The following is a 14191-nucleotide window of genomic DNA, read 5'->3' on the forward strand; positions in this document are numbered from 1 at the left end:
ATCACATTTAGTCTTAACATTTATACCTGTCCAACCCATTTTCAACAGTAAAGCATTGCTTATTTTCACTCTGTACAGAAGATTTTGTAAACATGCTGGTCCTAAAAAGCATAACCTGAAAGATATCCTAGCTATCCACGTAAATGATTACACATCTATAAAAACCTAGGACAATTAGAGAAATGCTAACTACATTTATTATTAGAGTACTACAAATCCTCCTTTAAGAAAGTTTACAATCATATTGGAGGCGAAATGCAACGCAAAAAAGCCATTAAATGGAAATATTCTGTTTTTTTTTTTTCCAGCACGTCACTGGTCGGATTAATTCAACCACTACTGATCATTAAATGAGAGGCTGGAGTTGTAATTCAACGGGTATTATTACAGTACTAGTTTACATACCAATCCCACCCATAAAAGAAGGCAGGTTAGAAAGAAATACACCAGACTGTCATATTTCTGAAATGCCCTTGTGAAGAAGTGTGTAAATTATGTAGCTTCTTATAAGTTTACTGCAGCTGACAGAGAGATGTAACCTAATTTAGGATGACCAAGCTTCCCTCAAAACAACAACGCAAAATCCCAACATCTCCAACCTACTTGATCCATGAAATTCCTTCAGGAATACGACACCTTTCTTGGTGTATGCAGGTGAAGAACTCTTACCAAATACAATTCAGCACCACAAAACAAAAACAAAATACTAGAAGACACAAACTACAGTATCTAAAACCAAAGTGGAAACATTGTACAATCAACTCATCAAAGGAAAAGTCAAAACAAAAACAAACAAAAGTCCAATGACTAACATACGATACTATGCATACACACAAAAACAGACAAGCCTTTCCATCTAAGAGCCAAGAAAAAAACTGTTCAAGAAGCTTTGGGAAAGGAGAGAAACGACAGCATCATATTACATAGCAACCTGCCCTGCCATCAAATCAGAAACAGTGGTAAAATGAACTCAAGAGAAAAATCTGGAGACACTATGAACCCCTACTATAACATATCTGCTTATGACCAATAAACAAATAAATAAATAAAATCACGCTTCAACAGAACAGGTGTCATACTGATTACACATTACAAAACTGAATGACTCATTTACAAAGAGACCTTATTTTGCACACTAGTATCTACTTAACTGCACAAAATATATGAACAAATGCTAAAGCTTTAACTACACCTGTGCCGTGCTACAAAAGCAGCAGTAATTAAAATAAATAATTAAAAGCATATCCATAACAATGAAACGTGCTAATTTTTTAATGAATGAATTTATTTGATGAAAGAAAGACAGTGCACTTGCTAGTGTTGTATTACCACAATTACTGTTAACACACAAAGAGGTGGTTTGCACAACTACTCCCACATTAAAAGACAGACAGAGACACTCCTGAGACTGGATATACTTGCAAATCAAATACACTTACTTGTTCCTTCTTTAATCTTAACATTTCACCTCATTTTGCCTTACTGAACAAGTTATAAATCCTTTAAGCAAGTTTTGTAATGTACAATAGTGAAAACAAACTGTTAAGAACTGGGTTGTTTTTGAAGGAAATTACACTACAGACATTCATTTAGCAAATCTACCATGTCCAATAACTTCTTAAATTTTAATGTACCAAAACAATGCTAAAATATCTGAAACCATTTAGCTGCACTAGATATAAAAATAATAGCTCTGTAAAATAAGAGTTTAAACATAACATTTTTCTCATTTTCTTTAGCTTCATCTTATAGTAAGTTTGCACCATCCACCCTGCAACATCTTAGTTTTGAAAGAAATCATGACTTATTTCTATTCAAAATATCCTAATGATGAACTCAAAATGCATTATCCATGTACTACCTGTTATAAGCCATAAATGTAATAATACTTATTTTGTTATAAAAAACAAAGTGTTTTAATTTGAAACACTGATCTTTTGTTATCATGGTATCATGAAAGATAGCCATCTTAAAAATCTCAAAGAAAGGTATTGCCGTGTGAAACTGCAGACTGTTGTAAGTTTCTGAAATTTTCAGTTTCACTTGAGGAGTTGCAAAGCTTAAAGAAAAAAGCAAATTGCAACTACAGTAATTTAGGCAGGAAATTTCCAATTTTATTAACTTGGTTTATGTTATAACATTGACATCTTGCACTTAATTTCAGATGCCATAAAATCTGTATACTGAAAAAAACAAAATTCAACTATTACCTTTGGAAGGAATAAACTAGAAATACAAGAAGCTAAAGTGAATCTTCAATACAATGGAAGGCAAACTTTTGAGTCTGCAGACTCGTGCAGAAAGATTCAAATATGTACACAACATGCTGGAGAGAGAGAGGAAAAAAAGAAAATGTTCTGTGCTTTTAAAATTAGCTAATCTCCTGAATAGCTGGAAAACACTGCTTCCCAGAGGTTAACCCTTTGATTTCCTATTCTATAGGACAAGAAAATGCTGCTTAAAATGGCAGGGGATAAATATCAAAGCAATTATTGGTTACCTTTAAAACTCTTTGCTTCCTCCTCTGAGGTCTTTTGTTTTCAGTTAGAACCTAAAAAAACATCAAATTGCAGAATAAGTTGTGGTCACAAAGGCAGGCACCTCCAATTTTATTATTAAACTGCAACATTTTTAAATACCCAGAATGCTTTACGTGCAGCACTTTAGCGGGCTGGCGGGGCCCTAGGCGGCCCCCCCGCTGCCGCCCCGACACGCAGCGACGCCGCCGAGGGCCGAGGGGAGAGGCCCGGCCGCCCCCCTGGAGACGGCCTCGCTGGTGCCCCGCATTCCTCACAGCGGCGCTCACGAGGCGGCCATCTTGCTTCCTGCCGCAGCGGCGCCCTCCGCGCCGTCGCCCTCCTCCAGGCGGCGTCGCGGGCGCGCGCCTCGTGCGGCTCCGCGGCGGGCGGGCGGGCGCGCGCCCGCCCCCGCCTCGCCTCGCCTCACCCCGCCCCGCGCGCGCGCGCGCGCGGCGACGCGCCGGGCATGCCGCCCGCCAGGGGAGCCGCCGGCGGCCCCAGCCAATGGCGAGGCGCGGCGCGCGGCGCCCCCCCGCCCCGCGCTCGCGTCGGCCCTGCCCAAACAAAGGGTCTCCTGTGCGGGCGCCGCAGCGGCCGCCCGCAAGCTGCGGCCTGGACTCTGCGCCGCCGCGGAGCCGGCCCCGCCGCGCGCGCGCCCCCGCACTCACGGGCGCGTGCCCGGCGGGGCCCGGCCCGGCCCGCCGGCGGCGGGGGTGCGCCCGCCCGGGCCGCGCTCCGGTGCTTTTCGGCTCTGTAAGGGCAGGCTGCATGCGGGGTCAGGCGAGGACACAGCCCGAGAGCACCCGCCCCTGGGCACGCACACGCATGCGGGCGGGCACACACATGCACGTGCGCTGTGGTGCGCGCACACTAGTGCACGCATGCACCTGCCCCTGTGCACGCACGCCTGGGCGCACGCTGCCGTGCACCTGCACGCACGCACGCCCCCGCGCAGGCCCGGCGGCCCACTCCCTCCCACGGGGGCAGAGGTGGGGATGCAGCGTGGGGCCTCGGCACCCGCTCCGGCGAGGCTGCCCGCCGCCCGCTCTGGGGGATGCTGCTGCCGCGGTGCACGGCAGCTGCAGCTCCGCAGCGTGGAGGTCATGGGCAGCCCAGAGCTGGGGGGGTCCTGCGACCTCCACGGCCCCACAGCCGGTGCTGCCAGGTGCCGGCGACCCGCCAGGGAGGGCCGTGCCCCAGCCCGCAGGCTCGGGCGGCCCCTGCCATCGCCACCGGTGCGGCACGCCGCCCACACGGCCCAGCACACGGTGCCCGCGGCTGCCCCGCTGCAAGAGAAGACTCATTTTTGCTCTCCTTTTACAGCATCTACCACAGAAAGTATCTGTTCTAAACAACTTGCGAGGCAAAGAGATTACAATGCAAACATATTTTCCCATGTCACCACCTGTTTGAAGTGGGATGGAGAGGTAATAACCTCATCCCAAAGTGATAAACCTGCTTGCTAACAGGAGACAACAAATTACAAAGTACCTACTTTAACCTATTACTATTCACTGAAATGCTTAATACAACAATTTTCAGTTGATATCTCAACCAGAAAGTTGGCTATGTATTCATGCACCACATACATCAATAGAAGAGCATCTTGTCAGCTTTGCAGCTACAAATTGCAACTTAAAACTGTTTTCTGAATCTACTGTTGAATTGTAAGTGTAATTCCAGTTTGGTTATTGGTGCAAATCCGCTAAGTAGTGAAAACACTCAGATTTGGACCCACAACTAATTCTGTATCATATCAATTAAATGAGAGAAAGCTGTTGCCTTTTTTTTTTTTTTTTTTTGTCTGACACTACCTAATATTTAAGCTCCTAATTTGTTGTACTAGAGTTTCATACAGAGATAATAGGATTTAGGCCCAGGTAAAGTAAAAGTACTGACTGTTAACGCTTTCCTAAAATACCACAAGTTTATGAGGGTCTTTAGCCATAATAAAAACAAAAGAGGTGCCTACACTCAGTGATCTAATTTTTCTTTGCAGCTTTGGCTACCTGAAATGCTTTACAGTCCAGAAACACCCAACCTATTTTATTTGCTTAGAAACATAAAGCCAAAAGCTGTTCAGCATACTCATTCAGGCCCTGATGGGGAACTGGGTATGCACTAAGCAGCAGCTGAAAGGAGCACCAGAAATTACAACAAAAATTACCAAGTAGCACTTAACATTACTAAGATGAAAAAACGGACGTGCTGTGATTTAGTCCCTGATTTGTTAGTTATGTGCATTGGACAGTACTTAAGCTGTAGATTCAGGTTTCCATGTTACTCAGTTTTCCCTCTTCTTTGGATGGATCCTTAATACAAGAAAGGAGAGAAATACTTTTTTTTTTTTTCCTTCAAATAAGAAAAACGTCACTGTAAAAGCCATAGGAAACTGGCACAGGGACTTTGGAGCAGGTTCACTGAGGAAGCAACTTTTTAAACACACACTCTAAAACTAACTAGACCCCAAACTAAGCCACTATCCTTTAATTTAAGCCTTATTATATTCCACACCCAGCATCACAGAGAATGCCAAGGTGTAAATATTACTTTACACACACACATGCTGTATGCCAAAGAAAGAGTAAACTACTCCAACTCCCAGCCCTGCATCCAGTGGGTGTTTCATGTACAGCTTTGCTCATCTTTGCTGTACACGTTACCAAACTTCACTAGTCCACACGCTACCTCCCTGCAAAACTCTCAAGTATCATATGCAAGAGGAGTGGCTTTGTGCACACTTATTTTAAAATTTAACAGGCTTCAATATTTCTGGATTTTGTTGTAAAGTATCACAGAAAGTCTAAATTTCTTGATTATAACTAAGCCTGGCTAGAAAACAAGAATTCCATTTTACTTTGTTTTTTGAGATTTCAACAACTGGTTGGGTTCCAAAGTAGAGCAAAAATTCAACCAGAGACAGATGGGATGTGGAAGACCAAGGTTCAAGCCCTCGGTCTGCATCAGGCAAACTGCCCTAGGCATCAAATTAGTCTAAATTCTGTCCCCACACCCCACCCCCCTTTTTAAAAAAAAAGTTTTAAGCTGAAATTTCATTTGAGACCTGAGAAAACTTTCCCAACAAGAGTTTGATCAGAACAGATAATAGCTGTGAAAGCTTTCTGTTAAATCAGCATTTTCCATTCAAAAATGGTTTATTGAAAAGTTCCTAACCAACTCTAATTATAGCATCCTTTTTAAACATGCCTGCGTTTTAGGCAGCATGTTAAAAACCCACAATTAAGCACGCCTTATTGTTACTTAATATTTCCAAGCTACTCAGATTACAACTATTAAATAAGATGCCTCAACAGACTTGGGTAAACCCAGTGAACCTACAGGCAGTGCCTTGATTTTTTTCCCCAACTTGTTTACTTCAGGTCCTGCTAATTCTTATTCGGTCTGTCACCAAACAGGAACTCAAGCGTACGCTGTTCACCTCTAAGCAAAATATTTTCTTGCATGGCTGCAACTCTTAACGATAATGAAAACGGTGCCAATGAAGAGGGGGCAGAGCAGTGGGTGCAGAGGCGAGGGGCTCGCCTGAGGGGCAGCCTGAGGAAGAGGAAGGCTGGGACAGCAGGCAGGTGGGGAGGCGAAAGGCGGCTGCTCTCCTTGCCAAGCACTTTGTGCCCGCGCGGCACCCCGGCGTTCAGCCGTTTCAGCCCTGCCCAAGCAGGGTCCTGAAGCAGCAGGCAAGCGGCCACGGCCCTTTCTGGAGGCAGGCTGTGACCGTGGCCAGCTGGGGCTCCAGCCGCTCGCAGCACCGCTAACACCTTCCGCCGCTGCACCCGACCAGCCCGCTCGCCTCCAGGGGGGCCGGGTGCTCGCCAAAACGCCCCGCAGGCCGCGGGGAGGGCGAGGTGGCAAGGTCTGCCATGCAGAAAGGGGCCTTCTGAGATCAGGGCTCCTGGCAACGGCCAGTTTCACCGGCGGCTCTAGAACAGCCCTGTGTGTTACAGCCTTTTGGGCAAGAGGAGCCCCGGTGGCATGTTACGAAACTCTGCAAGTTCACCTCAGGAAGAACCCGGGCTGCGCAGCTTGGCACCCGCGCGGGCTAGGGCTACGCCCAGGGAGCCCTGGCCAGCTGGGAGCCGGACAGGAGAGCCGCAGCCCTCGGCACAGTCGGAGCACAACACGCCACAAAGTGCAACTACTGGGCACCACAGTCAGCTCATATTATACCCCATCACGACTGCAAGCACTCAGGAGACAGCATTTTAATCCTGAGGGCATGCTACTCCATCTGCAAAACCTGTCTGTGCAAAACTGAAATCCTTTTCTTTCAAAAAAGATAATGAAATAAATTATGGCCTACCTTTCCTATCTAATGCTAGTTTTGAAATCTCCTGAATTCTACCCTGCACTGCAGCAGATCCAGACAACGCGGACATACCTGATGACTCAAGAGCAACAAAATAGACCATTTTTTGAAATCAATAAGCTTTTTGGTAAAAAATAGCTGTGAAATAGCCTTCAGTAACTACTATATTATTTCAGAAAACAACAGTCTCAGAAAGACAAGACAAAATACAGAAGTTTCACATTCATGTATAGAAAACTCTTTTTACTGTAAAGTGTTCCTCTGTTATTCATTGACAGAGGCATGGTAATTGAATATAAAACCTTTTTCCTCTTCTTTTCAAAGTTTACTTGCACTTCCTACTTACTGTGCTGCTCTTTTAAAAATCAGTAAGCCTATTTTTTTCCCCTATATATTTTAGGATTCTTTCTTAATTTTACCAACTCCTAACAAAACTGCCACGACACGAATCCTTCAGGAAGAAGAGCACTTCATAAAACAATGTTGCTATACACAGGGGCTATGAACTAGAGCCCACAATGCTTTATCCAGACTTTCATGATGTCATGTCACTGTAAAACCCATTACATCCAGCAAGGTAAGTATCACTGAAGGTTTATGTGGATGTTACTTTTAAAGATTTGAAAACTATATTGGACTTGAAAATATCACTTATCTGGATTATGTGTGAATTAATGAAAATAACAGTAACGTAACTCCAAACATGCAACCGATACTCTCTTAGGGTTGAATGCTTGTGCACACATGTGTTGGAATATACACTTCAAACTACACTCACGGATACTACCAACCAGGCCTTTCTCTAACAGTAAATCCATGTGAGATTTTTTAAGGCACTTTTTTTTTTTTTTTTTAGTAACAGTATGTATGGACTACCAACTCCTGTACTAGCTATTCTAGAGCCCTTTAACGTACGAAGTTCTCCTGGGCTTCATCGTGAGTTTTGCACCGTTTAGTTAAAAAGAGAGAATTCCCTTTAAGGCAAAACATCAGTGTTTAAACTGTGCTCATGCAGAGAATGTCTATCCCCTACACCCTCCTCCCAGTGAATCACCTCCAAAAAATGCTTACATTCCACCAACATGAGAGAGGGAGAGACGCAGGACTCTTTCGAACAAGGAATGTACTGAAGCCAACCTAATTTCTCTTAATTATTATGTTCACTTTCTATACCATGGACAGAGACCTACAGTTTTTTCCCAGTTGCCCTCTGTTTGAAGCAAGTTACTGTCATAGAGGTCCCAACCGCTGCAGCCCAAGCCTAGCCATTTAGGAAAACGCAATGGAATTCCCTTCTGGACTGCTACAGTTTTATCCAGAGGATAGCTTCTGAACAGAGCAATACAGTGTTTCCCAACCCCCACTACCTCCCCTATATCTCGGCATCTTTAAAGAGTACTCATATCATATCTACATCAGACATACTTTTCTCTTTCATTTTCTCAGAGCAGTTCCTAAGGAGTACAAATGAGACAAAGACTTGTTTTTACAAACATCAGAAAAGGCACCAGGTTTCATTCAAATATAATTTCATAAGAAAATACCTGACATATTCTTAAACACCAGGAATACTCCATTTCCTCCATGTAATACTCTGAAGTTTAAGATGAAATTTAATAAGAAATGAAGGAGGCCGCTGGTGCAGCTCTAAAGGCATTGTACAAAATGTGACCATTTTTATAAAATAAAAGCACACACAAAACAAGCTGCCACCAAAAGAAACATAAGCAAGGAATCTCTCAAAGAAAGCAAAAGGAGTGCCTAAAGAGGAAAGAGGTGAAGGGGCAAAGCTAATCTGCAAGGAGAAGGTCAGCCTGATATACAAGAAAAGAAATAAGTATGTTTAGCCTGGAAAACAAAGGTTGACAGAAAAGCTGGAGTGTTTCCTTTCACTGACCCTGCCAAAGCCCTTTTTCATGGCTTTTAAATCACTTCCTACCTCCACTCCATCAATTCTGTTCCATGAGCTTCTTCAGTCCCACTGGCTAAATATAAGGAAGGACATAATGTTGCTATTACGCCACTCTCTTATTGTAAATGCCAGGATCAACCACTATCACCTTTATTGCTTTATTATGTATCTTCAAGTCACATTTTAATTGCCCCTTTCTTCACTTTTTTTTTTTTTTAAAGGATATTCAGGTGCTGTAGAGGCAAAAATGATTTGAATGAACTTTGGGCCAAGCTGTTTAAACCTACTCCCCCAAACACTATCATTTAAAATACGCTTCCCCCATAAACACAATCATATCCCCTCACTACTGTAAGACTTTTCTTTTTGCTTGCCTGCTTTCAAAACAGAACAGACATGTCTGCAAACCCTGGTAAGTACAGGACAGAGAATAGTAAAAGCATAGATCTCCTGAACCTACATAGCTGACTGGGATTTCTACCAGTTACAAGAACAAGCCATTTTAACAAAATTGCTACTGAGAAAGGTTTTATAGGTGCATTCTCTCCAGTATGAACTGTTCCACTTTGAGTACATACTGGTGCAGAGATTTGAACCTGAGTTTCCCACATCCCAAAGTAAATGTCCCGGTGGCTTAACTACGGAGACAGCGTCTCCCTGACTCAGACACTCTTCGTTGACATGAAGCATAACACTCCCAACAGGAGACAGTGACACAGAGGATAACTCTGTAGCTCAGAGATTAGGAAACTCAGTTGGGATGTGGGAAATTTATGTTCAATTCCCTACTTACCTGATTTAAAGCCTGATCTTGAACTGAAATCTCTCAGAAGGTCAGTGCTGTTATCACAGGGGCATACAGACTGTCTTTTTCCCTCCTCTTTGTTCCAATAGTAATGACCTGGGTTATAAAAGGCTGATGGATCAGAAAAATGAGTAAGAAACACAGAAAAGAAAGTACGTATGTGGGGTGTGGTAAAAGACATAAGGAGAGATGCAGGAGAAGTGAAGTGAGAGAAACAGAAGAATAGACAATTAGAAAGGCAGAGAGATGTGAAAGGGGAAAACGCAGCTACAATTTGAGCCTAAAGGTTATAAATATAATTTCACCAAATGTGTACCATCACAAGCAAATTATTTTCACTCTAATTAAAGAGCAAGCAGCCTTATCTTGCTTTTTAACCTAAGATATTTTGAAATAGACTCTAAGAATTTACCATTTCTTAAGTGACTACCATCATTTTCCCCCTCCCCCTTGCCATTTTGCACTTATATCTTTCTTATTCCTTCATGTCCTCAATGATTTGTTTTGGCCAATATGCCAAGATCTGGAACAAAGAGTTAAAGCCAAACTCACCTCTGGTTTTATGCATTTACACAGCCAGAAGAAGAACAACACTAGCGCACCTTATTCTGTATTTGTATAGATAACTAGAGAAAGTTACTATTCAGTGTGTTACGTCCAACAGTAACCATAAGTTGTCTAAAGCCATACAATAACCAACATTTCCCCTTACAGCATTTTTAGATGTACCTGAAGCTTCACAAGCATGACTTAATTTGCAACTTTTTTGGCTTACCTCAAAAGGTAGCGTTATTGGTGGTGGTGGCTTTTTCAGTTCTTCGCATTTTCTCTTTTTACATATCCGGTGACTAGTTTTGCGTTTCCTGCAACAGCTGCATTCTTCACAATTTGTTTTCCGCAGACAAGGTTCACAGACTCCACAACGCCTTCGTTTCTTTTTTTCTAGCATAGGGAGCAAAGATGAATATGGAACAGGGTAATTACAAGCCGGATTTGTAAGAGAGGATGGCCCTGAGGCCTCTACTGCTTCAGTGCTGTCACTCACGTTGTCCTGAACCAAATTCAAGTTTATCCCAACACTTTCCAGCTGTGATGAATAATCATTATGCTGCAGTCTTGAGTCAGCTGGCAAATCTACATTTATGGCTTTTTCAGAGGCAAGAGCAGAGATTTCTGTGCTTGAAGGCAACACTGAAACAAAACCTTCAGAGAATTGTCCAGAGCTTTCACTGAAGATTTTATCCACTGTGCTTTTTTCCTCATCAGATGATGAAGTGGGGACACTACCTGAATTCGAAATTGAAGTTTCTGCATCAATACATTTAACAAGCTGTTCAATTTCCTCCACTTCAATATTGTTTAAAGAGGTATTGGAAGCTGGTTCACATACTGAAAATATGTTTTTTGAGTCAGATTCTGAATTCTCCCTTGTACAGCTCAGATCAGAATCTGAGTTAAGTTCTTTGTGAACAGGTACGAAATCCATAACCAATTTTATGTGGGATTCTGTAAATGAACTTGAGCCTTCACAATGTAAAAGTGAACTTGATTCAGTGGTAGCAACAGAGTCGGAATTTGAAACAGGTTCTTTATTCACAGACTCTAAATCCCAGTCTGCCTTTAAGCAGGATTCTGCAAGTGAACTTGAATCTTCTAAATGTTCTTGTGAGTTAAGTTCAGAGGTAAATACACATGTAGAATTCAAATCATGTTCTTTATTAGCTAGCACCAGATCCAACTCTGTTTGGACATGGGATTCAGCAAGTGGGCCCAACTCTAACGGTACTGCTGAACTGAGGTCTGAGGTATTGACAGAGTTGGACTCGAAATCAGGTTCTTTACTGTTAGGCACCAGATCAAAGGCAGTCCCTAAGAGTACCTTTGAGTTTGATTCAGAGGTGATTATAGAATCAGAAGGAGAAGATGGAAGCACAAGCACTGCATTTTCAACAAATGCTTCGACTGAACTACCCGTATTGAGATGGCCGTGTGTCTGCTCACAGGGCAGGTGGTCTTGCTTATACTCCACCTCTGACACTTCTGTATTGCAATCAGCTACCTGACTGTTTGGAATGGAGTCATTTGTTTCAGGGATTTCTCTCTCTTTGTCTTGACTATCACATTTGGTGGCAGGCTCTTTGTCTGCACTGCATGGCATATCCTCTCCAGGAAGAGGAGCTAACTCATTTTGTGCTAAATCTTGTTTCAAAATGCTTTCGCCTGCTTCAACATTTTTTTCTTCTACTATTGCCAGGGCTTCTTGTTCATGTTTTTCCTTTGTTTCTAGCCTTTTCTGTGCAGCAGCTTTCTTGGGTTTTGCAATTGTTGGAGTTTGGGCCAATCTACGGGAGAATGATCTGTTACGGAGAGACATTGTAAAGCCATTGATGTTGAAAGAATCCTGGCTATGAAAGAGAATATTGTCAGCTTTCTCCAAACTCACCCAAGATGCTCCAGACAAGGTTCTGGTTACACTGCTCCTGAGAAGTCTACCTGATGAGCTCATGATTGGTTTCTTTTCTTGCTGTTTTTTCTTAACATCTTTTTCTTGTGCTGTCTTTTTGCATTTTCCAGAAGTAACAGCTTTTGTGGAAGCCTTTGTGGTTTTTTTCCTCACTTGACTAGTTTTCTTTTTGCCTTGGTTAGTTTTCCTTTTGCCTAACTCTTCCTTTTTGACTAATCTGGAAGGCCTTGCGTGGTGAGCCATGGCTGCTGAGTAGTAGAAACGTTAAGAGGGGCGATGGAAAATATCATGAGCTCTTGAGAGAACTTTTCAATAGAAAACTGTACACTCCCATTGCTGCTCTCTGTAGTGGTACAGAGTTAACTCTGAAATAGAAAAAGGTATAAAATAACATTAATATAATCCTAATAAACCAAGGAAGCACATATTAAGCTGACCATTTTAAAATAATATTTAAAAGTACATAGGTACAAGTAGAAATATTTGTATCAGACATTAGATTTAATTAACGCAGAAGCTTTGAAAATACTAGTAGTAGATTACAAGACAGAAAACTTGCCCAAATGCCTCTAACACAAATGAAAAAGTGAACAAAGCTCAAACGATCAGTCAACATCACATATTTATTGTTTTACATTAATTCTAAGAAGCTTGAATTTTTTCGATCTTATTAAGGGTTCATTTACTCCACTCCACTAAAAATGGGTAAGATTTATCCATGGACACACTATTGAACATAAAACTAACACCTATCTCTATAATGACGACGCAAGAAAAAGAGTAAAGCTGAGTTTATCTAGTATATGTGTGCATTCACACACCCTCACAGAAGAGTCTCTCCTTCTTTTGCCATCTGCAGGCTGCCTACCATGGTACAACTCCAGGTAAAATGAAAGAAGTAACTAGCTCCACGAAGACGGCTAATTCACAGCACTGCTCAGAGAAGAGCGGGAACACAGAAGAATAGCTCTTCCAAGTGTTATCACCTAGGTGATGTATCAGCACAACATACCACATCGCAAGCCTTGGTCCTGTTCTGTCTGGCTATACCAAAGAAATGTATTATGTAAGCGACTGTCTTTGCTCCATCATTATGACTACCATCATATTTGGCTTCAACAAAATACTACAACGTTTGTCCTATGTATTTGTCCGCAAATACGACTGCAATGCAGAAGTCCCCAAATTTCCTAAACACAACCTGTGTATCTCAGAGGATACAGCGGATACCCACATTCTTCTTGCTCCTAAGTAATTTCTTTCAAAGTAGGTGGTATTTTTTACATGTAAAGCAATTCTCTAAGTACATAGTTTCTACATGTGTGCTTTTAAGTACCAATGGAAGGCTTTTAAAGCTTTATTTGTCTATTTGAATAGATCAGATGGAAAGACAAGGGGCACCCTAAAAACGGGAGCTGTCAGATCCAGAGCAAGACTCTGTAGTCTGAGACAGGAGGATGCTTTCCCTTCCTCATCATTCCTGTGAATTCCTTACGTCCAAAGCGAGTCACCTACAGGTCATTTGCACCCCACTGCTGCAAGGGGGAAGAGGGGAGGAGAAGGAAGGAGAGAATAGGGAAGAGGATGATGTCTGAAACACTGACTTTGAGAGGAAGTAGAAAAGGGAAGATGAGTGCTGCTGGGCTCCAGGCAACACCACCTCAGACAGCTGGCGAGCCAGAGTGCACTGCCTCAACCCCATCTCGAAGGCGGCAGGGTAATCTTACAGAGGCTGCACTTACCCAGAGCCTGGTCTGGGCTTTCGCTGAAGGCTGGGAGAGCTACACCAGTGCTCCACAAGTGACAGCTGTTTGACGTTACTACATCGGCCAGGTCCGGCTGACAGAGCAAACGAAAAGGCACAGAGCATGCAAAGAGCAGCTCTGCAAGCAGAACAGACCCCTGGACCACAGAAACACGTCTCTAGCACGAGCGGTGCTAACAGCTTAGGACCGTCCACAGTGAACAGCGCTGCGCTGCACCCAGATAAGCTCATCAGCCTGCCGCCAGGCTGGTCTAGCGCAGCCAACGCGCACTGGTCTCTGCAGAGCCGCACGCTGCTGCAGCTCACGGCAGCGGCTCACTCGTGCCGAGCAACAGTAAAGAACAGCGGAGCCAGGGAAAGTCCAGTCTATGCTTCTGCCTTTCTTGCAGCCTTAAGCAGGCT

The 14191-nt window shown here is 43.2% G+C and overlaps 1 protein-coding gene across 1 annotated transcript in view; it reads right to left on the minus strand.

The window, feature by feature from the left end:
* TET1 (tet methylcytosine dioxygenase 1) overlaps positions 1-12319 on the minus strand; it is a 71219-nt gene extending 58900 nt beyond the window's left edge. The window contains exons 1-2 of the mRNA XM_067299747.1: positions 10336-12319; positions 2501-2551 (exon numbers count right to left, since the gene is read on the minus strand). Coding sequence (XP_067155848.1) covers positions 2501-2551; positions 10336-12267 — 1983 coding nt within the window. The 5' untranslated portion in view covers positions 12268-12319. The remainder of the gene's footprint in view (positions 1-2500; positions 2552-10335) is intronic.
* Between the last annotated feature and the right edge of the window lie 1872 nt (positions 12320-14191).

This window comes from Apteryx mantelli, chromosome 7 (assembly GCF_036417845.1).
Source record: "Apteryx mantelli isolate bAptMan1 chromosome 7, bAptMan1.hap1, whole genome shotgun sequence".
NCBI classification, from domain to species: Eukaryota; Metazoa; Chordata; class Aves; order Apterygiformes; family Apterygidae; genus Apteryx; species Apteryx mantelli.